Source organism: Mirounga leonina, unplaced genomic scaffold (assembly GCF_011800145.1).
Source record: "Mirounga leonina isolate KUSES-001 unplaced genomic scaffold, KU_Mleo_1.0 Mir_114, whole genome shotgun sequence".
NCBI classification, from domain to species: domain Eukaryota; kingdom Metazoa; phylum Chordata; class Mammalia; order Carnivora; family Phocidae; genus Mirounga; species Mirounga leonina.
This window is the reverse complement of record NW_023270265.1, coordinates 42,512,058-42,534,171: the sequence shown is the minus strand read 5'-3', so window position 1 is coordinate 42,534,171 and position 22,114 is coordinate 42,512,058. Positions and strand designations below refer to the sequence as shown.

The 22,114-nt window shown below is 49.9% G+C and overlaps 1 protein-coding gene across 2 annotated transcripts in view; it reads left to right on the top strand.

Annotated features, from left to right (window-relative positions):
• Positions 1–278: 278 nt before the first annotated feature.
• Positions 279–22,114, top strand: part of RGS10 (regulator of G protein signaling 10) — a 38,349-nt gene continuing 16,513 nt past the window's right edge. Inside the window, exons 1-3 of one of the 2 annotated variants that reach the window (XM_035030146.1) lie at positions 279–423; positions 11,639–11,757; positions 13,366–13,452. In XM_035030146.1, coding sequence (XP_034886037.1) covers positions 375–423; positions 11,639–11,757; positions 13,366–13,452 — 255 coding nt within the window. In that variant the 5' untranslated portion in view covers positions 279–374. The other variant, XM_035030154.1, reaches the window with a different exon arrangement.

Sequence of the window (22,114 nt, the reverse complement as noted above, 5' to 3'; positions counted from 1 at the left end):
CCCCCCGGGGCGCACGGGTGCCCGGGCAGGGTTCCTAAGCCACGGGCGGCGCGGGCTCCCTCCAGGCCAGTGCCCTCCATCCCGAGCGCGGGGCCGGGCCTCGGCGTTGGGGCACCCGGGGCCGCCCTGGGCCGCCCGGGCCCCCGAGGCTGCACTGCGGGGCCCCCGCCGGCGCGGGCGGGCAGGGCGCACGGAGCGCGCCACGCGGCGCCCGGCGGTGGGGAGGGCGGCGGGGCGGGGGCGGGCGCGGGCGCGCCGGGGCGGTGCTGAGCGGGCTCCTCCTCCTCCTCCTCGGCCTCCTCCTCCTCGCCGTCCTCCGGCTCAGCTGCCGCGCCGCCCGGCTGCTCCTCCTTCCTCCCCGGGCGACCGCGGCGATGTTTAACCGCGCCGTGAGCCGGCTCAGCAGGAAGCGGCCGCCGTCAGGTAAGCGGCTCCCGGCCCCGCGGGCTGGGGATCGGGGCGCCCGGAGGAGCCGCCTCGGCCGACGCTGCCCGCCCAGGGTCCCGGGCATCCTTCCCTCCCTCCTGTGCTCGGGCGCGGCTTGGCGATGCCACCGGCGAGGGTCCCCGCGGACCGCGCCACTTCTCCTCGCTCCGTCCGGCGTCCCTGCGGTCGCAGCCGCGGCGGGAGCGCAGAGCCCCGAGCGGCGCTGCGACGGGAAGTTTGGAGCAAAGGGGGAACAACAGGAGTTTTCTTTTTAGTGATGGTCTGGGAGAAGAAAGGAGATCCCATACACCCCCAAACTTTGGAGGGAGTACGGGCTCTAGATCCGAAAGCAGAAAGTCGCGCGGGCTCCTTCCCGTCTGCAGTTCTCTGCCTCCCTCCGCTGCGGGATGTTGGTGCGAATGATGCCCGCGCGGCGCCCAGAGCAGGCAGGGCTGGACCCCCGGGATCGGACTGGCAGCGGGGCCCCGGCCGCCCGGCGCCTTCAGTTCTGCGCTGCGGGGCCGAAATGTGGGGCCGCCGAGGAGGGTGAACACCAGGGTGGAGAAGGCACATCTGTAGTCCGCGCCAGGGGAGCGCTGACCTTACCGTGGACTCGGCTTGGCTGTCACAATGGACCAGGCTGAGCCACAATATGGAGCAATTTGATAGGACAAAGAATCCACGGTGAAGATGAGACCGTGCCTTGGATGCCAACCACCTTACCCTTTTCGTTCACAATTATGGCTCTGCTCCTTTGAGCTCTTAATGTGGGCCCAGGTCTCTGTTCACTCAGTTCTGTGTTCTCTCTCCACCCTTAGGGGCAAGGCTGTGAGATAGGTACTGTTAAGGCAACTTTCCAGAAGAGGGAACTGAAGCGGGCAGCTGTTAGGTAACCCGCCCCAAGTCACACTTAGGGAGTGATGGAGAATCTTTGAAACCCGCGTTGGCCTGACTGTGGAGTTCAGAGGCTTTTCTGCTGCCTTCCACTCGCAGACTCACTTCTTCCTAGTGCTAGGAGTCTGGACATGTTGGTCCGTGTCCTGTTTTCCCTGAATATCATATTTTATGAGGGACATTGCAGTTAAGAGGATGGACTGGGACCAGACCGGCTGGGACCAAATCCCACCTCCACCACTGTGAAAACTTCGAGTCTGTGCGAATGAGGATCTGCAAGATGGGAATAAAACAGCTATCCCTCTGTGAGCCCTTAAAGGGAGCTGGTTTCCCATCCATCAACTGATGCAAATCATTGTGTTAATACTCAGGACACCCCTAATAAAGTAGGACTTCATAGGGTCATTGTAAAGAGCTTATATTTGTGTCATGGGCTTTGTATATCTTGCTGTGTTGTCTGTGGGTCAAAGGATTGCTTCAGATGTTCCTTTTAGCCATTCCCTCTTGGTGGCTCTTCACAGGCCTGTGGAGCTGTAGTCAGAGCCTGGACTCAAGTTCAACTCCTGGTTCCCACCCTGACTCTATCATTCAGTGACCTTGGGCAAGTTCCTGACCTCTGAGCCAATTGCTAAATTATTGGGAAATTTGAGAACTGGGTGCTAAATCACAGATAGCTTGAAATTGGCTGTTGGTGGATATTTTTACCATGGAAATGGGCAAATGCTAAAGATCAAGCTTTTTTTTTTTTTTTTTTTCTACGAGAGCTGGTTTACTGACATACCTCTGTGTCTGTTTTCCCATCTATAAAGTGGGTTTCATAGAGTCCTGGGATTAGACACATCAGAACATATGAAGTCCCTAGTGCAATGCCTGGCACGTAATAAATGAGTAATAACGGTTGGTTTCCCCCTTTCGTATTATAAACAGAGCTGCTCTGAACATCTCTGCCTGGTTATTCATTGCTTTGCATCGTTTTAGAGCATCCCTGGTTTGGGGGGTGTTATATGGGTGAGGGTTGTACCCCAGAAAGACTGGGGCAATTTGGGGACACTCGTGAAGTGTACCTCTTTGGGGGCAGCCACTTTTCAGCCTTACGACATGGGATTAGGTGACAGAAAGATTAGTAGCTAAGCATCATGGATTGGTATTGGGTGCCTGGCCTCCAAGAGCCCAAACGCCATTGGATTTTTAGGTTTAAAGTGTACCCCACTGACGGGAAAGGGCAAATGAGGCCCTGCCATTTGGGCATCACCATCCAGCAGTGAGAAAAGGAGTCAAGTGAGAAAGGGAACGTGGGCCCCGAGGCAGAGGTACTGGGAAGCTAGCCAAGTGATCCATGGGACCCTGTACTACACTTTTATTTGGTAACTCCGAATTATTTTTCCTAAACTGGCTCTCCAAATTATATAAGCTTCCAGCCCCACCAGTGCTGGATCCAGCCCTGCAGACTCCTGATATGGACCCAGCCGCAGTCCTGCCTCCCAGAACCTTCTACTGTCTAGACTTCTCTTGCTTTTCAGCAAAACCTTATTGGAGACCATGTCTTCAAGCTCAGAGTTTGGAGTTCCTAACCCCTAATTCCAAGGTTCAAAGTGCAATTCCCTTGTTTTTCCTTTTGGAGATTTCTCAAAGTGTGTTCATGAACCCACTGGGGGTGCGAAGGGGTTGGATAAAATGCAGCTTTCCAGGCCACACCTGGACCCACTGACTCAGTCTTGGGGACCCGAGGTGGGAGGGAGAGTAAGCTGCATTTTCAATAAGTTCCCAGGTTGATTCTTATGCCACTGAAGTCTGTCTGCCCACCTCCTCGCCCCCCACAACGGCTCACACTGTTGATGGTAATCGTGATGCCGCTCACCTGGAAAGCAAAGCCAAAGCCACAACCTTCCCGCTGCGAGCAGACTGAGGGGCGACCCGTGGAGGGGGTCTGTTGTACATTATCCCATTAAACCCTTGGGACCAGTTTCGGATTTATTGCTGGGCTTAAGTTTTTATTTAAAGATGACAGTCAACATAGCAACTTAATGTCTTTGTTTTAACAACCCAGCAGCGGGGCAGTCTTGGCCTCTGGGGAAACTGTCTCTGCGGAACATCACGGCCATCCTGTGGTTTCAGGGAGAGCAGCTCAAGGACAGAGAGGCCGGGCTGGGCTGAGGGGTGTTGTTTTAAGACCAGTGTGGTCAGCCCACGAGCCGACTGAGTCCGTGGTGTCAGCTCTGAATGCCACCAGCTCTGAATGCCACCAAGGGCACCCTCTAGACGGGTGGGTGTCAGGGGCTACTGGAGCTCTATTTGCCTTCATTGACTTTGTATGTGATTGACATCTCCTTCCCGCACTGTTAGAGATTTGGCGAACCTGGCAGGTGCCTGGTGGGCCATTTCCTGGGGCTTCCTGGGTGGACTGAGGCGCATCCTCCATGCGCTTGAGTAATCCCCTCGGCCCAGGGCTCCAGGCTCAGAAAGTTGCTGTTTAAATTGTACTAAATTTCCTCTTGCTGGTTGTCTTCTGCTTCCCCCAGATAGCTCTCCTCTGCTGCAGCCCGAGAGGGGCGGTGGGGGCAGAGGGGGCCCCGGGCAGGCGACAGCAGCAGCTCCCTGATAAGAGCTGTCAGGAGGCATCCCCTGCGGGGGGAACAGACCCTTGCAGACTTCCGGGGACTCATTTCCCTTCTAAGCAAGTTCCCATCCCTCCAGGGCCTTGCCAAGGGTCTGCGGGTCAGCTGTGCTGTCCCCTCTGTGCGGCGCTCAGGGACCCCTCCTCGGGCCTGCCTTCTCTCCCAGGCCCAGCCCCCCGGCTCTCACTCTGCCTGTGGGGGGCTGCGCATTCCCACTTCTGCCCCTTTGCATCCGAGGGTGTCCTCTGTCCTGTCTTCTCCCACAGCTAGGTCCCCCTCTGCCCCAGCAGGGCCACTCTCCCCAGCCTCCTGCCTCCCTCCCTCTCTGCCCCTGAAATGCAGCCTGTTTTGTCTCTCCCTGGACAGCTGTAGAGGCCACCAAGGGGCAGGGACTTGTCCGGAACCACCCATTTCAGAAGGGACAGACCAGAGAACTCAAATCTCTGACCCAAGCCCAGAGCTACCTGCATGAGTTCACACGGTATCCATTTAGTCATCTTGTTAAGATATATTTAGAGTTAAAAAAAAAATACATATATATATATATATATTTTTATTCATATATATATATGAATATGGAGCTGACAACTTTTCCCTTTCCTCTCCTCCCGCCCCTTCTTTCTTTCCCCCCCTTTCTTCCTTTCTCCAGTCAGGACATTAAAAACAATGCCATCATCAGCCATCTTTATCATTCCATGAATGAAAGGGCATTTGAACACCCCAGAGAGTAAAGACAGAAGCTCATGTAAGGAAATGTCCTGATCCACCAGAATTTTCTAGAGGTTATTGTGTCCAGGGAGAGGCACTGGGTGGCTGACGGACAGAGCTGACAGGAAGCCCTGCTCTCCCCTCTGCTCCCACTGTGTCTCTTAATTTTGTACCATGTAAATAAATATAATGATCTCTTTCCTAAAAACAACCCAAGGCCGCCTTGATGGTATCAAGACAGCTTAAGTGGTAACTATTTCCTTATCCTTATTTTCATTTCTACATGAACCAGTGAAAAAAACTTCATGCCAGCCTGTGGCATTGTGGGCAGATAGCCATGTGGGAGCTCCTGGTCTCATCTTCTCAATTAATTTTAAGTTCTGTGAGAAAAAGGGCCCCGCCTTTCACTTCTTGTGTCTGTCACCGCCCTTCCCTTCCCAGGCTTTGCAGCCAGAGGGCTTGGGGCTGAGTCCCACCTCGTCCCCTTCTTTAACCTCACCGTGCCTCAGTTTCCTCCTCTGTAAAATGGGCCCCCGATGAGCCCGACCTGGGCGGGTCGCTGTGAGGTGGAGCCGAGATCTATAGCAAGCGCTCAGTCAGGCAGCTGTTTTGACAGTGGTCCTGCTCGCTGTCTCGCCCCCAATCTATCAGAAAACATCCATCAATGTAAACGTGAACATGAGTGCCAGACATGGCGGACTGCAGGGGAGACACAGCTCCTCCCCGAGAAATGCACAGTCCCTCTGATGCTGGAGGGAGAAGGTCACTTGCCCGCCTGGCCGTAGGGGCCCCGGGGGCGGGGGTGAGGGCACATCTGAGCACGAATGTCAGGCCCTGGGGGTGGGGAGTGGGGGGCCTCTGGGAAGTGAAGGAAATCAGGACAGGGTCTTCATTTTCACCCCCAGGATAGAGCTCCTGGGTAATTTTATTTTTTTCTGGGCCTTTGCCTAGAAAGTAGAGATTCTAGGGAGGCTACAAATAACAGTCTGGCGTTCTGATTTCCTTCCCTCTGGTAGAAACTGGAAGCCAGTGGCCATCTGTTGTTTAGTCCACTCAAAAGAGGATGTGGAGTCTTGTTTTTCCTCCAGACCCAAGGGTGCTCAGGAGCCCCGCAGCCCCCGGCCTGTCTCCCACGAAGCGTCTCTGAGAAGGCAGTGGGTTCCTGGGCTTTGTGAGACTCCTCAGGTGGACCCCAGAGCATGGAACGTAAGGACTGGCCCCCACCCCCCTTGGGCAGATGTCCTCAGCTTGCCCACTGCCCTGCTGACAGCGGCGCAGGGCAGGGGCTGGGGGGGAGAGTGGAGTGGAGACACAGGGACACAGGTGCCCTTGGGAGGCCCCGCCCGAGCCCTTGGCTTTCTCTGAGGTCTCTGGCTTCTTGGAAAAAAAAAAAAATGCCATGATGCCTTTTCTGGGTCCAGCCAGCCCTCTGTAGCCTGCTCGCCTTCTCTGGTCTTTGATGTTTGCTATTATTATGATCATTTTAAAACTTTTTCATTTTTATTATTATATTCTGCTAATTGCACTTCACGCAAAACTCCCCACCAAGGGAATTGCATCCTTGAAGGGTAGTTATTCTCAGAAGTTAGATACTGGAGCCGATAAGCACTTAAGTAATATTTAGATAGAGCGTTTCCATGACCCACTTTCTCCGGAACCTTACATAGATCACCAGTTGTGACAAACTGATTCTCTGCTTCTAAGTTTGGATGACTTTTTAAAAAAATGTAATATGTTTGATGTGGTATAGTTGGTATGAGGTTTTAAAGGTTTTATTTATTTATTTGGGAGAGAGAGAGGGAGGGGAGGGGCAGAGGGGGAGGGAGAGGGAAAGAATCTCAAGCAGATTCTGTGCCGAGTGTGGACCCCACACAGGGCTCTATCTCACAACCCTGAGATCATGACCTGAGCTGAAACCAAGAGTCGGACGCTTAACTGACTGAGCCATCCAGGTGCCCCTGATGTGAGGTTTTAAATAAGGTTCTCGGGGTGTGCACTTTTCCTTGAATATTTATGGGAGTATGGTGTGTGTGTGTGTGTGTGTGTGTTTGTGTTCCATCAAACCGCTTCAGAATTTCGAGTGAACATTTCGGCCTCTTCCTGGGCTTGAATGTTTGGTTTGTTTTCTTTAATAATGCTCTAAGTTTTGGGGGTACTTAGGATAAACTCTTTGATAATGTACACTGACTCTGCTTTGAGGAAGTTGGGTATTGAGATTTTACTAGGACATTATTTGACTTGGAAAAACTGTCTATGCAGGATCATTATCCAGACCTTCCTGCAGACTAATAGCAGGAATCCATGCTGTAAGCCTTCAGTTGCGATGAGTGTTACAGATGCCTTTTGAGTATGGATTTCCAAGGAATTAATGTCTGGAGAAAGTCTCTGGTAGATATGACATCATAGCATCTATAAATAATGCATTACAAAATATGCTGCAAGCAACCAGCCTCAGCCATCTGTATCTTTGAAATAATGGCTTTTGCTGAAGTCAGAAACCACACAGAACAGCATAAATGTAAATGGAAAACGTATGTACATTGTGTTTGCATGCTAGATGATTCTGGCCCGGTCTGGTGTGGGTTTTTGTCTGCGCTGAATTCCCTCTTGGTTTTCTCAGTCTTTTCCCACGGTGCAGTTTTTGTCCTTCTCTTCAAGGCCGTTGTGTTCTGGCCTTTGTGAGTGTGAAGATCAGCAGTTATCAAAAACAAAAATGGCAGGAGAGCCTCATGATAAAGAGAGTGGGCTCTGGAGCTGTGCTTGGAGCATGGTCCCCCCCTTTCCTAGCTGGGTGACCCTTGCATCTGTGCTTCGTCATCTGAAGTGGGGACAATATTAAGCACAGGGTCATTGTGAGGTATGAATGATTTAAGCCACAGAAAAAGCTTGGAACTGTCCCCAGCACACTGTAAGCAATGTATAAGTGTTTGCTGCTGTTATTAGCTAATGATAGATTAATCTGAATATAAAGGTATTGAAAAATAAGTATTGTGCCTACAAAAATCTGATCTAAAATGCTTTAAAGACCTCAGGAGGTTAAAAAATTTTTTTCATTGTAAAAATATTTTATAGGTAAACTAAACAAGACAAGATAAACAGCTGGACAAAATTGAAACAAATGGTGTCACTGATAGTTCCTTACTAGCTTGACTGATCTTAAAGCTGCTGGAAAATTACGTTTGACTTCTTTTTCCTCCTGTGCATTCCGAGCTTACCTTCTTGTGTTGTAATCCATCTAAAATGGCAACTTTTATCAATGAAAAAACAAAGAATATTATCCCTTTATGGCCCCAGGTGCCAGGAGTTAGGAAGCTGGGAACTCTTGGTTTTGCTTTATTCTTAAGTTCAGAAGTAAACCTGCATACTATAGAGAAAAAGTTATTCCTTTTTCTTATAATTGCTGGACTGATTGTAACATTTAAGATAAATTTGTCTTAGGAAGCCTTTGCTTACATGCATTAAGAAGTAGTGAAAGTCTCCTAAGTGGGGGGACCCTGAGTAATAGAAATGACCTGACTTGAGGGGTGATCTCTAGGGCAGTGCCAGATGCAGGGGCCTCTGCTCAGTCTCACTGGAGGTCAGGAGCATGACTTGGAAAAGAGATACACCATTAGGGGCGCCTGGGTGGCTCAGACGGTTAAGCGTCTGCCTTCGGCTCAGGTCATGATCCTGGGGTCCTGGGATCGAGCCCCACATGGGGCTCTCTGATCAGCGGGAACCTGCTTCTCCCTCTCCCTCTGCTGCTTCCCCTGCTTGTACACTCTGTGTCAAAAATAAATAAAATCTTTAAAAAAGAGAGAGATACACCATTAAATGATTGGAGTTTGCAAATGTGCTTCTATTTAGAGCTATCTATCTATATTGATAACAATCAAGAAGGATTAAGGAAAAAAGGGCATAGCCAAAAGCTTTTGTCAAAATTGAAAGGCAATCAAGAAATCTTGGAAAAATTCAAACCAATACTTCTGGGAAAAGCAAAAACACACATCAGAGTGTGGGAAGAAGATAACCACGGTAAGGATGGTGGGGGCAGAAGTGGGCAAAAAGGCAAGAAGGAATTTGTCTTTATCAAGGGCACCAAAGCCAGACACCAGTGGCTATGGCTATGGAGAGTAGCTGCATCTTGGTGGACTTCCTGAGCCAGCCCTAGAAATTCTGTGCCCTTCAGTAACAGTGTGGGGGGTCAATGTATTTCATTTCTCTTGATGGCAGGGAGATGGTAGCCCAGCTGAGAACTGAGAGGAAGGGCCATTTATTTGCCAAGTCCTGTGTTCTGGAGGAGCCCCTGGGGTTCTGTGGAGGTGGCCCTGGGAGGGACAGTCACCTTCACATTGAAGTCCCAATACAGGTTCCATCGAGTAGTTCTTTAGTTGGGTCACCTTGGGTAGGTCATTTACCCTCTGAACCCTTATTTTATCCTCCAAACCTTTATTTCCCAGTCTATAAAATAGGGGGACAATACCAGACTAGTTGTATTGAGTTATAAGAGTCTTTGATCAAGTGAAAGCTGGAACAGAAATCTAATATGCAAAATGATTGGAGTACAAATTAAGGGTTGGGGGAGGTGACAACTATCAAATGGTGGGGCCAGGTATCTTATCTCCCATTTTGGTTAAATGGGAATCCACCAAGTGTATTTATTTGCAAGAGAGCGTAGCAGCAAAAACCCAAATGTGGTCTGGTTTATTATTGAGAAGAATGTCAGGAGCTTTGGAACCCTTTCAGACCAAGGTTGAAAACTTATGGGCAAAGTAGGTGGTGCGTGATAGCAGGAGAAATTTGTGGCTGCCTAAGACTGTTCCCCGGAGTGGCCCACTTGTGTCTCCGCGTGTATTTACGTCACAGAAGATCTGCTGAGGGAGGGAAGCAAATTGTCAAGCTGTATTCACGAACAGGAGAGTAAATTGGTGAAATGCTTGGCAGAATGAACCCTCTCGCAGAACTTTCTTATAATGGTGATCTCTTGATTCGATTTGTACTTTGTCAGGAAGAAACTCAGTGTTCAGAGGCTTGCCGTTCTAGCATTTGCAAAGAGAGCAGGGAACTAATGTAATATCCACAGACTGAAGATGCACTCTAGAGAAGCATCAGGTCCATTTGTGTTGTGTTTGAGTGAGTTTGCTTCTCGATGGAAGGAATAGATTTGTCCTGGGTCATTCTCTTATGTGCTCTATCACCAGTGTGTATGGAAACACAGTCCCCAACCCCTCACGGGGCTTCTGGCTTCTGCTTTTTAGCCCCAGTCAGCCAGCGAATGTCTAAAATCCAGGTAGTTCTCCCAGATGCTGGGAGACAGGGTCCCAGCTGCTTGAGAAATTAACACGTGCGGGACCCCCAATAGAACATGAAAGATCATGCAAGCTGAGTTTCTGTTAAGGCCAATGTTTTCGGATACAACTTTCTTCCAAAAACATTTTAACCTGTGTGGCATCCTAGCTGTTTGCAGCAATTAATATTCATAGGACTTTTTTCATTTATCCTTTTCAAATGGTTTGCTTTGCTGATTTTTTAGTTAAAAGCGTATTTTCTCCTACATTCAAACTTTGCTTTATAGAAACAGGTTTCTACCTTTAAATGAAAAAAGGCAATGGAGACAAAGCATTAGCTATGAAAAGAGTTCACTTGATAAATCATTATTTTAGGCAAGAGGAGAGAGGAACTAACATTTGTTGAGTCCACTGTGAGCTTCTAGATGCCTGATGTGCTTCCCCTTTTAGTCTTTTGGATAACCAGCCAGATAGGAGGATTAGCTTTATCTTGCACACAGAATTTTGCCCCTTACCACCCAGTTTGAATTGGCTAAACTGGGTTTGGAACCTGGGCCCACCCGAAGTGACATTCCATGGTTTTTTCCTTTGACTCCAGGAAGGGACCAAATTCTGTAGAATGAGGCGTGTTGTGTTGTCACTTCCTTGTGGGCAAGTAGTCAGAGTGTGTTAGTTGGAGGTCCCCTGTCCCCTTTACTTTAGTCAAGAGACTTTTCAGGTGTCTTGAGGAAGAGAAGGCAGCAGATGTGCGGGTACAAAGAGTCATTCATTCAATCTACACACACAGTAACGGTGTGATGCTGAGCCATATTGGAGGCAAAGGAAAAAGTAATACCGATCCTGTCTTTATTTACAATTTTGGTATTTTGTTTGTTATGGAATTCTTTTTTTTTTAAGATTTTATTTATTTGACAGAGCACAAGCTGGTTGAGAGGCAGAGAGAAAGGGAGAAGCAGGCTCCCCACTGAGCAGGGAGCCCAACATGGGGCTCAATCCCAGGACCCCAAAATCATGACCTGAGCCGAAGGCAGACATTTCACCAACTGAGCCACCCAGGTGCCCCATGTTATGGAATTCTTTGCATATTTTGATTTCTCAAAATTTGCATGAAAATACCATTTATCTTGATGCCTGAGTTTTTTAGCAACCCCCTGAAACCTTGCACCTGTAGGCAGTGTCTCCCTTTTCCCACCCTTGGCCCAACCCTGGTGCAAACTTTTATTCATGTGCCAAGCAATGAGCTACATATTGCCAATACAACAGAAAGATACGCAGAAGCTTTCAGACTAGTGCGTCAGTCGTGCAAATCCCCTCACGAGACAGCATGGTAATTACAAGACTGTGCACAAAGTGTAATGGGAAAGCAGCTGCCATTGTGTCAGGGTCCCGGGGAGGATGGTCTGAGTGAGACTCAAAGGCTGCCTGAGGGTTGGCCAGAGGACCCTGGGTGGGGGAAGGATGGGTGGAGAGTGGTGGGCAAGGACACGGCCCTCTTGTCATTGCTCTGCACCTCAGTTTCCCTCAGCTGTAAGATGGAGGAAATGGCAGTGCCTCCTTCCTAAGGTTATCATCGGGACTAGAACGAGTTCCCTGTGTTAAATGCCTGGAATAGATTCTGCCACATAACCTGTATTAGCCACAGTGGTGATGACGATGACCGTTATTTGCAGATATTTTTACATGGAAGTATCTTTGGACCACATACACAGTCTGAACTTTGCTTTGCAGACATCCACGGCAGCGACGGGAGTTCGAGCAGTAGCCAGCAGAACCCCAAGAGCACAGCCAAATGGGCGGCCTCTCTGGAGAATCTGCTTGAAGACCCAGAAGGCGTGAAAAGATTTAGGGTTTGCCTTTTTCATTGTTGACCGGGATCGATGCAGCACATGAAGAAGTGTAGACATCTGTGGGGGAAACACAGGCTGGTTTCACTGTGTGTGTCCCAACCTGAGAATAAGGACTTCTCACTTGCCATGGCCAAGGTGGAGACGCTCTCGCGGATAGCCTTGGACCAGAGCGGAGGGGCACGCACCGACTGTTTCTGGTTTTTATATAGTTGGATGGGAGGGGGAGGCGGTGATGGGAAAAGAGGCACTTTGCTCATTGGCAGAATCCACAAAGAATTCCTAGCTCTGTGACAGCTGGGAGGGGGTGGTCTGGGTCTCTCTGATGTGAAAGTTGGTTCTCTTGTGTGTCGGGGATTCTCGGGACTCCTTATTAACCCGGTGAGAGAGGTGGACAACAGCTGGAGAAGTGAAGTTGAACGACAAGAGGAGGGCTGATGGATGGGGCGTGTCGGCGCTGCCTAGAAAGAACTGTTTTGGCTAGCAGAAACCCCAGGTGTCAGAAGAACCACATGTGAATTTCGAGAATGCCCCGTATCTGCCTGAGTCCCACTGTCTTCTGTCTTTAAGTCTTTTTTTTCTTTCTTTCTTTTTTTTTTTATTCTTATGTTAATCCCTATACATTACATCATTAGTTTTAGATGAAGTGTTCCATGATTCATTGTTTGTGCATAACACCCAGTGCTCCATGCAGAACGTGCCCTCCTCAATACCCACCACCAGGCTAACCCATCCTCCCACCCCCCTCCCCTCTAGAACCCTGTTTGTTTTTCAGAGTCCATCGTCTCTCATGGTTCGTCTACCCCTCCAATTTCCCCCGCTTCATTCTTCCCCTCCCGCTACCTTCTTCCTCCTCTTTTTTTCTTCTTAATATACATTGCATTATTTGTTTCAGAGGTACAGATCTGAGATTCAACAGTCTTGAACAATTCACAGCGCTTACCAGAGCACATACCCTCCCTGTCTTTAAGTCTTGGCTCAGGTCAGCATAAGCCCTGATGCTGTTGGTCCCTGTTGCAGCACCAGGGGAGGGGGTGGCCGGCTGGGCTGCTAACATTCCTGGACACCAGGCCGCTGGGAGCACCATCTAGATCTCAGGAAGGGCCCCATTCTGCACACAGCGTGATGGTGGGCTGTGCTGCTAACCCCCAAACAGCTGACAAAAGAAAACACACCTCCAACTTAAAATAGTTTGCATCGTGACATTTTTAGACATGCTTAATATGTTTTTTTTTCTTTTGTTTAAAAAAAATGGGCCTGATTTTAGAGGAATGTACTTTGTTTAAACACTGTCTGGAAGGAACTAATATATCTCCCACTTAAATTTACTCTTTGGTAATTTATTGTCAGCTTAGACTTGTGAGGAGATTCCTGCTTCATTTTTACTCTTCCTGATGATGTCCAAGTCATTAAGTTCAAATGCATATGAAATTCTAGCTTTAACATTAAACATACGCTTTGTTTTTCAGGATGGAGTTTTCGAAGGGTGACCGAACCATACTCATTAGTTGCATTTTGCCAAACCAGCCCTTGAAGGAAAATGCATTATTTGTTTCTTTCTTACCTTAAAGTGGAATACTGCTTGATGTTTTTTCTTCTTTTTATCCATAGGAATTTTTAAAAAAGGAATTCAGTGAAGAAAATGTTTTATTTTGGCTAGCATGTGAAGACTTTAAGAAAACACAGGATAAGAAGCAGGTATGTCTTCCAGTCTGTGATCACGTTCTTGATAATTTTTTTTTCCTCTCATTATAAAGTTACAGCTGCCTTTCCAGTAGACTTTGAAATTGCCTGAAGAAATCTGAGCCATATTGGATTTAGGGAAAGACTGAAGCTTCAAATTAGGTATCTTGTGTTGATCAAATATTAATAATTTAAAAAGTGTGTTAATTTTTTAAAAAATATTTTATTTATTTTTGAGAGAGGGGGAGAGAGAGTGTGCACGAGCGGGGGGGAGGGGCAGAGGGAGAAGCAGACTCCCTGCTGAGCAGGGAGCCCATTGCAGGACTTGATCCCAGGACCCCGGGATCGAGTCCCACGTCGGGCTCCCTGCTCAGCAGGGGGTCTGCTTTTCCCTCTGACCCTCCTCCCTCTCGTGCTCTCTGTCTCTCATTCTCTCTCTCAAATAAATAAATAAATAAAATCTTTAAAAAAAATAAATAAAATAAATGGAGCTGTTTAAATGGACAAATAGTTAAAGTAAAAATAACGATTCTGTCATTTCGAGTTTATCATTGCGCCCGATTTTTTTCTTCATAAATAAGTTATGAGGATGCTTCCCCAGAGTTTGACATGTCGGCATTTTGTACGGATGTAGTAAAACGATAAACAGATGTGCGGCGATAAAAGCGCAACTCGAATCAGATAGATTGTCAATTATTCAATGTATCTTTACAAAACATCCTGTAGTTGGCAGGCATCCCGCACAGAAAGTTTCTGACTGTTCTCCTGGGTAGATGTGTGCTCTTTGCAGGAGGTAACCTTTCATTCTGATGTCAGCAGACTTTCTGTCCTTGAAGGCTGGGTGCGAGGGGAGGTGAAGGAGATTATGGGGAGGAAGGCCTATGGATTGGGTACGTTTGTGAGGCCTATGCCTGTGTATGTCTAAGAGGCTACCAGCTAAATGCCTACAGGGGCCGGTGAGTAAACATGAATCCATGAAGCTTTTGGTGTGAGGCTATAGGGAGTGGTGGGGACTGGGACCATTGTGGGTAGCTGGCCCCGCCTCTAGGAGCTGTGGCTGATTCTTTAGCTGACTTTGGGGCCTGTGGCTGTCTGGGCTTTCCGTGCTTTGAGTTCTGCCCACCCAGGTCTTCGCTTGCCCACCCTTGCCCCCAGAACCCTAAGGGGCGGGCCTTTCTTCCTAAGGCACCTTCTTCCATCTTCAGCCCAGCACTGCCTGGTTTTCCAGAGAAGTTGGACGTTTGGATTCTTAGGAATAAATGTTGGAACTAATTTGTAAAAAAAATGTAAAACCTTGCCTGCCAAACAAAACATATCCATGGGCAGAAGCAGCTCGTGGGCTGCCAGCTTTTGAGCCTCTGTCTCTAAAACCTGGATTCCATGAAGCCAGTAGCCGTTACGCACGTGTTTGTAGACAACAGCTTGGAGAATGTTCGTCATTGGTGTGTTCAGAGCCTTTTCCTGACTCAGACACACTTCCCCCAAGATGGAGCAGCGGGGCCTTCCTTCTACCACCTTCCTCTCTGTGAGGTTGAGGGTGGATGCTAAGATAGGTTCCCTTTAGCTTGAATTTCCTAGGTCAGCCTAGAAAGCCTTCCCAAGCAGGACCCTTGGCATTTGCTTCCTTTGGGCTTCTTCTCTTCCCTGGATGACTTTGTCTGAGCCTACTAGGCGGTGAATGGCCTCTGGGGAAAAGTGAGCAGGTGAGTCTGCCTGCCCTGGAAAGCTGGGATTCCACCCTGGAGACAGGAGTGCGCATTGTTTTCCTTCGGCCCCAGCACCCAAGACAGGGCCCAGGGGCCACTGTCCATAAATGCTGGACTGTGCAATTTGATTTGTCCAGCCTCAGGCTAAAACCCTAGGCGAGAGCCCAGCAGGCAAACAGATGTCCATTCTTCTGCCATATTCTTTATGTGTTAGGGGTAAGAGGGGCCTACAGGTCGGCCGGCCCTCCCTCCACCACTCTGCCACCACATTGTACTAATCGGGAAGCTGAGCCCCCCCCCACCCCGCCACAGCTGAGCTGGGACTTGGACCAACATTCTGAGGTCTCCTGGACACTCTCCCTGCATCATGCTTGTGTGTCCTTAGATTCAGTTGAGTCCACCAGATCTCTGTGGAGGGCCTGTTTAGGGCCAGGCCCTGTAAAGTGTGTGGGGGACACACAGGGACAAAGACGGATGAGCTTCTTTAGGGAACAGGCATGGAGAAGGAAAGCAGCTTGTTAAACAAGCCTTTGCAAGTGTGCTAAGCAGAGAAATGGAAGTGTGGGTTCCATGGGAGCCTAGGTGGGGGTCGGTGGGGAAGCTGACACCTGAAGTGGAGTTTGGGGGTGTGGGTAGCTTGTGGGGAGGACAGCCTGGAGAGAAGAGCCGAAGGAAGGCCAGGTGGTGGGAGAGTAGCGCATGAGGGGCAGGCCAGTTCTTCTGGGCTTGAGGCTGGGAGGGAGGGGAGCTCACACCTGGAGAGCCTGGGAGTCCAGGTGAACACTGGAAGGCCACGGAGTTGGGTTGCCCTGGCCCATCCGCATCCTACAGGCAGAGCTTCCAGATTCTGGCAGCCCCTCGCTGCACCCCCACCCCGACACCCAGCATATGACCCCTTGAAGGTTCGTGTCCTGAAGCCTAGAACATGCAGTGAGTGCCTCACCAGCCAGCCGCCTGAGAAGGCAGACAGTGCTGGGAAGCAAGCAAGCAAGCATCCGTGAGGCCCGTGGCGCCCAGACCTCGTCTGGGTTATCACCCTGAGCCTCATGACTGTCCCCATCCTTCCAGATGTGTGGGCTGTGGTTTGGGAGGGCACGCAGCAGCTTGCCCACGCTGCCCGGCCTGGTGCGGACGGGGCCAGAGCGCAGACCCAGGTCTCTGACTGCGGGGCCTGTGTATTCTCCAGTGGGTCTGGCTACAGGGGAAGTAAAACCAGGAGTAAGTTCCAAATCACTAATTTTAAAAAGTGGAGGAGGACGGAGGCAGGGGGAGAAGTGAGCCCAACCAAGTTTCACAATAAGACTCGCCCTGTCTGGTCCAGCAGGGAGTCTGTCGAGGGTGTATCTCTACAGTGAACAGAGGCGGTGGTGGGATCCGTATGAATCTTACGTTGCCTCCATTGCTTTATTTATTTTTTTTAAGATTTATTTATTTGAGAGAGAGAGAGAGAGAGAGCACGAGTGGGAGGGGCAGAGGGAGAGAATATCTCAAGCGGACTCCATGCTGAGCGTGGAGCCCGACATGGGGCTCTCCATCCCACGACCCTGAGATTATGACCAAGAGTTGGACGCCTAACTGACTGAGCCACCCAGGCGCCCCTCCATTATTTTAAATAGGCTCTGTGCTGGCTTGTTTTTTCATTCTTTCCCTAGGATTATCCAGCTGGATCTCTCCAGAGCACTTACAACTTCTCTGGTCTCTTGTGTGTAGGATTTCTTTATTTCCTTTCTGTACTGTCTTGTCTTCCCTCTATCACGAAGGCTCCGTGGGTCTGAGATCCTTGTCTGTCTTCTCCCCACTGTATTCAAGTGCCTAGAGCAGCCTGGTGCTGTTTACTTCCTGCTCTCCCCACTCAGGTCAGCTGGCGCCTGAGGACCCACCTAGGGCGGGGTCCTAGCGCCCTCCCCTCCTGCTGTGGTGATGGCCCTAGGGACAGACATGTTTTCTCAGAAGCTCCAACAGTGGACCTGCACTGTGTCCCGCTCTCTTTCCTGGCCCGTGCTTCGCCAAGGGAACGGGAAGGTCTTGACACTCTGCATGTGCAGCAGGGATGCTGGGCTTTAGGAAGTTGGGAGGATGACGCCCTGTACCCCCGCCCTCCTTGGGGAACCTAGGGTGGTTGTACCTTTCAGGGTGTTCATACTCAGCAGACAGCTTTCAAAGCACTTCTCTCCCTTCTCAATTTCTTTATGGCTTGAAATTTTTCTGAAAAGTGCCTCTCCCCCATGAATTCATGAATTCGCACAAGAGATGGATCTGTTTTCTAAAACTGAGCAGTGTTTATGAGTGATAAAACCTCAGGAAAAGCTCCAACGAGGTGTTGGGTATCCCTGAACTCATTCACTCATTCATTCATTCAGCAGCATGTGCATACTGGGCTTGTTCACTCTGTGACAGAGTGGAGATGGACATGGCAGGTTGTGCAGATTTGTAAAAACCAAGCCAGGGGGAGGGGAGGGGGAGGGGAAGGGCAGTGCAGGTTTCTTTCTTTCTTCTTTTTTTAGATTTATTTATTTGTCTGAGAGAGAGAGAGGGAGAATGTGCGAGTGTGGCGGGGAGGGGCAGAGGGAGAGAGAGAGAGTCTCAAGCAGACTCTGAGCTGAATGGGGAATCCGACATGAGGCTCAATCTCACAACCCTGAGATCATGACCCCAGCTGAAATCAAGAGACGTTTAACCAACTAAGCCACCCAGGCACCCCGCAGTGCAGGTTTCTAATAATCATAGCTCCGAGAGGGACTGGTACTGATATTTAAATATAATGGTACCTTGCCTTTTTATAGCATTTTAGAGTTAACAGGGTTATAGGGGAAGGGATCTATGGTATTTATGATTTCAATTACATATTATTTAACACTACAACCTGATCCAGGATTTAGAGTGTTTGAGGTTCTTATTTAAAGTACTTAAAGCAGGGGCACCTGGGTGGCTCAGTCAGTTAAGCGTCTGCCTTCAACTCAGGTCATGATCCCAGGGTCCTGGCAGGGAATCCCCCATCAGGCTTCTTGCTTAGCTGCTTCTCCCTCTCCCTCTGCCCCTCCCCCAACCAACTCGTGTGCTCGCTCTCGCTCTCTCTTAAATAAATAAAATCTTAAAAAAAAAAAAAAGTACCAAAGTAAAGGTTTTCCTAAAAGGCTACAACACCATCTTCTTTATTAAAAATATATATATATATATTCAAAAATCCCCAAGTGACCCACGCTCCTTCTGGAGTAAGATGGGCTGGTGCCCTTCACCCCGCAGCACCCTCCAGATTTCACTCCCCCTCTGGTTCTTGCTGGGCCTTTCAGCATGGGTTTGGCTGGGTCCAGGCTGGCCCGAGCAGAGCTCAGCTGCTCCCGGTGTGGTTTAGACCCAGCATTGGCTGGCCCTGCGCTCCTGTTCCTTCCAAGCTAACTCATCACTTCTAGATGTTATCTACCAGCTTCCTCTTGCTATAACCGAGCTTTCACTTACTCACATCCCTGTCTACTGTATTTTCACGATGAAGTCTCTTTCCTGTTTGCTGCTGAGCCAAAGGGGATGCTTCCATGTTTTTTCTTCTTGGACCATCTTGTGCTTTTTTTATTTTTATAACCTCCAGCAGCCCTCTAAAATGCCTCTCGACACGGTGTCGCATGGGCTCAGGCCTCTCGGTTCGCCTCTGCAGCTGGGGTTCACCTGGGGACCATCCCCTGGGGAGCCCTCTGGCCACAGCTCCCACCGGGGCATCCCCAGGCCTTCCTTTGCCACCATGGGCATTCCTCAGCCCCTTGCCTGCTTCCAGGACCTGGGACCTCCTCTATCCCGAGTCGCTCCCTCATCCTGGGGCGACACGGCCAGCAGTAGCTTCCTGCGGAAGGGGACATGGCAGGTGGACATTTAAAGATCTTGTTGAGTGAAAATGTTATTTTTTCCCCTACTCTCCCACTTCACTGATACTGTGATGGAACAGAAATGAATTCTAGGTCGACACTCCTTTAGACCTTGGAACATACCTGCCCCATTGTCTTCCATTTTTGTTAAGAATTAGTATTTTATATGTAAGCTGTTTTGTTTCTTTTGCTCTTTTCCCTCTGGAATAGCATATGTTCTTCTTTTCATCACAAATATTCTACAACTATATAGTCAGAGGCTTTGGGGGGTTGGGGTTCATCCACCACGTGGGCGTTTTGTGGAGCCTTTTAATCTGGAAATGTGTGGTTCTGGGCAATGTTAGGTTGTTACGATTGTCGTGACTTCTGGTTACTCCTTTCCTTCCATTTTCTCTGGCCTCTTTCCCAGTGACGGCCCTCCTCCCCTGGACAGAGCGAGACCTTCACTTTTACCTCTTTTCCCTCCCATTTTTTTAATCTCTTTGGCTTTTGGTTCCCATTTCTCTTTTGGAGATTTCAACTTGACTTCCACATCCTTCTGTGGAATTCCTTTTTGCTTTTGTTTTCTCTAGCCTGGGGCCCTGTAGTCTCTTCCTGGTGGCCACAAGCCTGATACGCTCATAAACCGCACGTACGTCCAGTGCGCGGCACTGGGAGGATTTTGCTGGGGGTCCAAAGTAGAGGTCCGCTTCACCATTTGGTGTCTCATCCTTCCCCTCCTCGTGCCTCTGTTCTGCAGCTTCCCTGAGTCAGTTTCTCTAGTGGAAAAACTCTGGTCTCTCATGGAGAAGGGATGGGGGATAACTGCTCAGGGTTGGGGGTATCGGGGCCCTGGGGGTCTAATGGCTTCTTTCTGCTGCCCTCCTCGTCCCTTCTGTCTGGGCCACCTGATGCCCCCTGAGTTCCTGCCATTTTCGGATGCTCCTTGTTGGCACCCTCCTCCCCACCCATGCAGGTGCACGTTTGTTGTCACACTCTCTGCGGAGTCATCCGCTGTCCCTCCAACTGCTTTCCATTTCCTGAGCCAGTTCTCAGAAATATTCTCGCATCGTCTACTTGCTATTTTCTTTGCCTCCTTCTTTTTCTGAAGCTGATATGAATAAAGGTAGTGGCTCAATCCTTAACTTTTCTCATGTGTCCTCTCCTGTGGTCTATCTCCGGCCAAATGCTGGGAGTGGACAAGGACTGACTGTGCAGGCACGTGAAGGAGGCAGAGTGAACTGAGTGAACAGATCTCGGTGACAGGTGCAGTGTGGGGTGAGACAGGTGTTGGGGACCGTGGCTCTCAGCTTCCTGAAGTAGAGATGGCAGGACCACTGGCCAGGAGGGGCCACTTTGCTTTTTGGTGTTAAGTTGGAGGTGTCTGTGGGACATCCAAGCCCACATTTCTAGAAATCAGTTGGCTCCATGGTCAGTAGCTTGGGAAAGAGGGTTGGGCTGAAATCTTGGGAGAGCACGTGGTTAGGAAAGCATCCTTGCTAGGGCAAAAGTCTGGGAATCCCAGAATTTATGGGGGAACAGAGAGACGGGAACCTACAAAGGAGACAGATAGAAACAGGAAGGTGTTGGAGGATCCTGGGAGGGCAGCCAGGGGCCAGAGAGCAGACCAGGAGAAGGTCTGAGGGACTGAGGCACTGCTGCATGTCAGTGAGCTGCTGGGAGGTGGGCAGCAGGTGGGCAGAAGCCAGGCTGAGTGGGCCGAGGAGGGGGGCGATGGAAATGCAAAGTGCACGCTTTTCCTTTGAGATGTTTCAGGAAGAAGTCAGGAGTGGGGAGGTCATTAGCGATAAGGGCACGTGGAGTGGAAGGAGGTTTTATTTTCCCAGTGGAAAAGGTTTCAGCCCCTTAATGGATGGGGGAGAGAAGAAAGAGCAAGGAGCTTTGGGATGCTGATGCTTTTGTCTTTCTTCTGGGTAGATTGCTGTGTCTCAGGCTGATACTAAACGAATTGCTTCCCTTCCACACGCATGTGCTGAGGGTGCAGTGCTTGAGCGCTGACTTCTGCCTGGGCGTTGTTATGACTGACGCATTACCAGGCTGGAGTGAAGGCCCCAGACTCACGGGGTGTCTGGGAGAAGCTCATCTGGGTGCAAACACTCCCACAGGCGGTCCTCAGGTTGATGCCAGGAGTCATCACATGGGCCCTGGGGGATCCTTTTCTAGCACCTTCTGGACAGGCAGGGTCAGATGCTGGGCCTGTTGGCTCTCCGCAGAGCAGGTGTCCTAGGGGAAGCTGGCCGGGCTGGGGAAGAGAAGCTGGCCATCCTTCGAGCTCACACCCAGAACCGTAGACCCGGGCAGCTCCACCAGTCTGGTGGTGCACGTTCTGTCCCCGTCCCAGCGGGGCTAGAAGAGGGTTAACAGAGCGATGGAAAATCTACCAAAATAACTCGAGAGACCCGGTTCTTCTTTTTTGTTAAGAGTTCTCGGCATGGGCACCAGGCCTTCCCGTGACTGGCTTGTGGTCTGCAGTCTAAGGGTTTCCCTTTTCAGTCACGCTTCCTATCCCAGCCCAGATAAGCTCTGTGGCTGAAGCCATTGCCCTGTGTTCAGCCAGGGGTGGGGGCAGCCATGCACCAGGTCGGCCCTGGACTGGGTGCCTCGGGGACCCCACACTTCCCAGACAGACTCAGGAGGGGTGGCTGGGGACCTCAGGGTGGGGCTGAGCCTCCCAGAGGCTAGCATACCTTCACACCCCGCCCCCCAACCTGCTTCCTCTCCTCCAGGCCCCTCCCGCCCCCACCTCCAAGCTTTAGGCTACTCGGTACACTTCTCCTTTGCAGAACCACCCAAGATATCCTGGATTCATCTGGAAAACGTGTGTGTGAATGTTCAAGGGGGAGGAGAGACCCAAGTGATTTCTATTTCCAGAGCTCTGCATGGAGTTTGCTGATCAGACTAGTTGGAATTGTATTTTCATGAAGTATTGTTTTTTTGTTTTTTGTTTTTTTTTTTTAAGAGGTCATTTCTTTTTTTTTTTTTTTTTTTTAAGATTTTATTTATTTGACAGAGAAAGACACAGCGAGAGAGGGAACACAAGCAGGGGGAGAGAGAGAGGGAGAAGCAGGCTTCCGGCTGAGCAGGGAGCCTGATGTGGGACTCGATCCCAGGAACCTG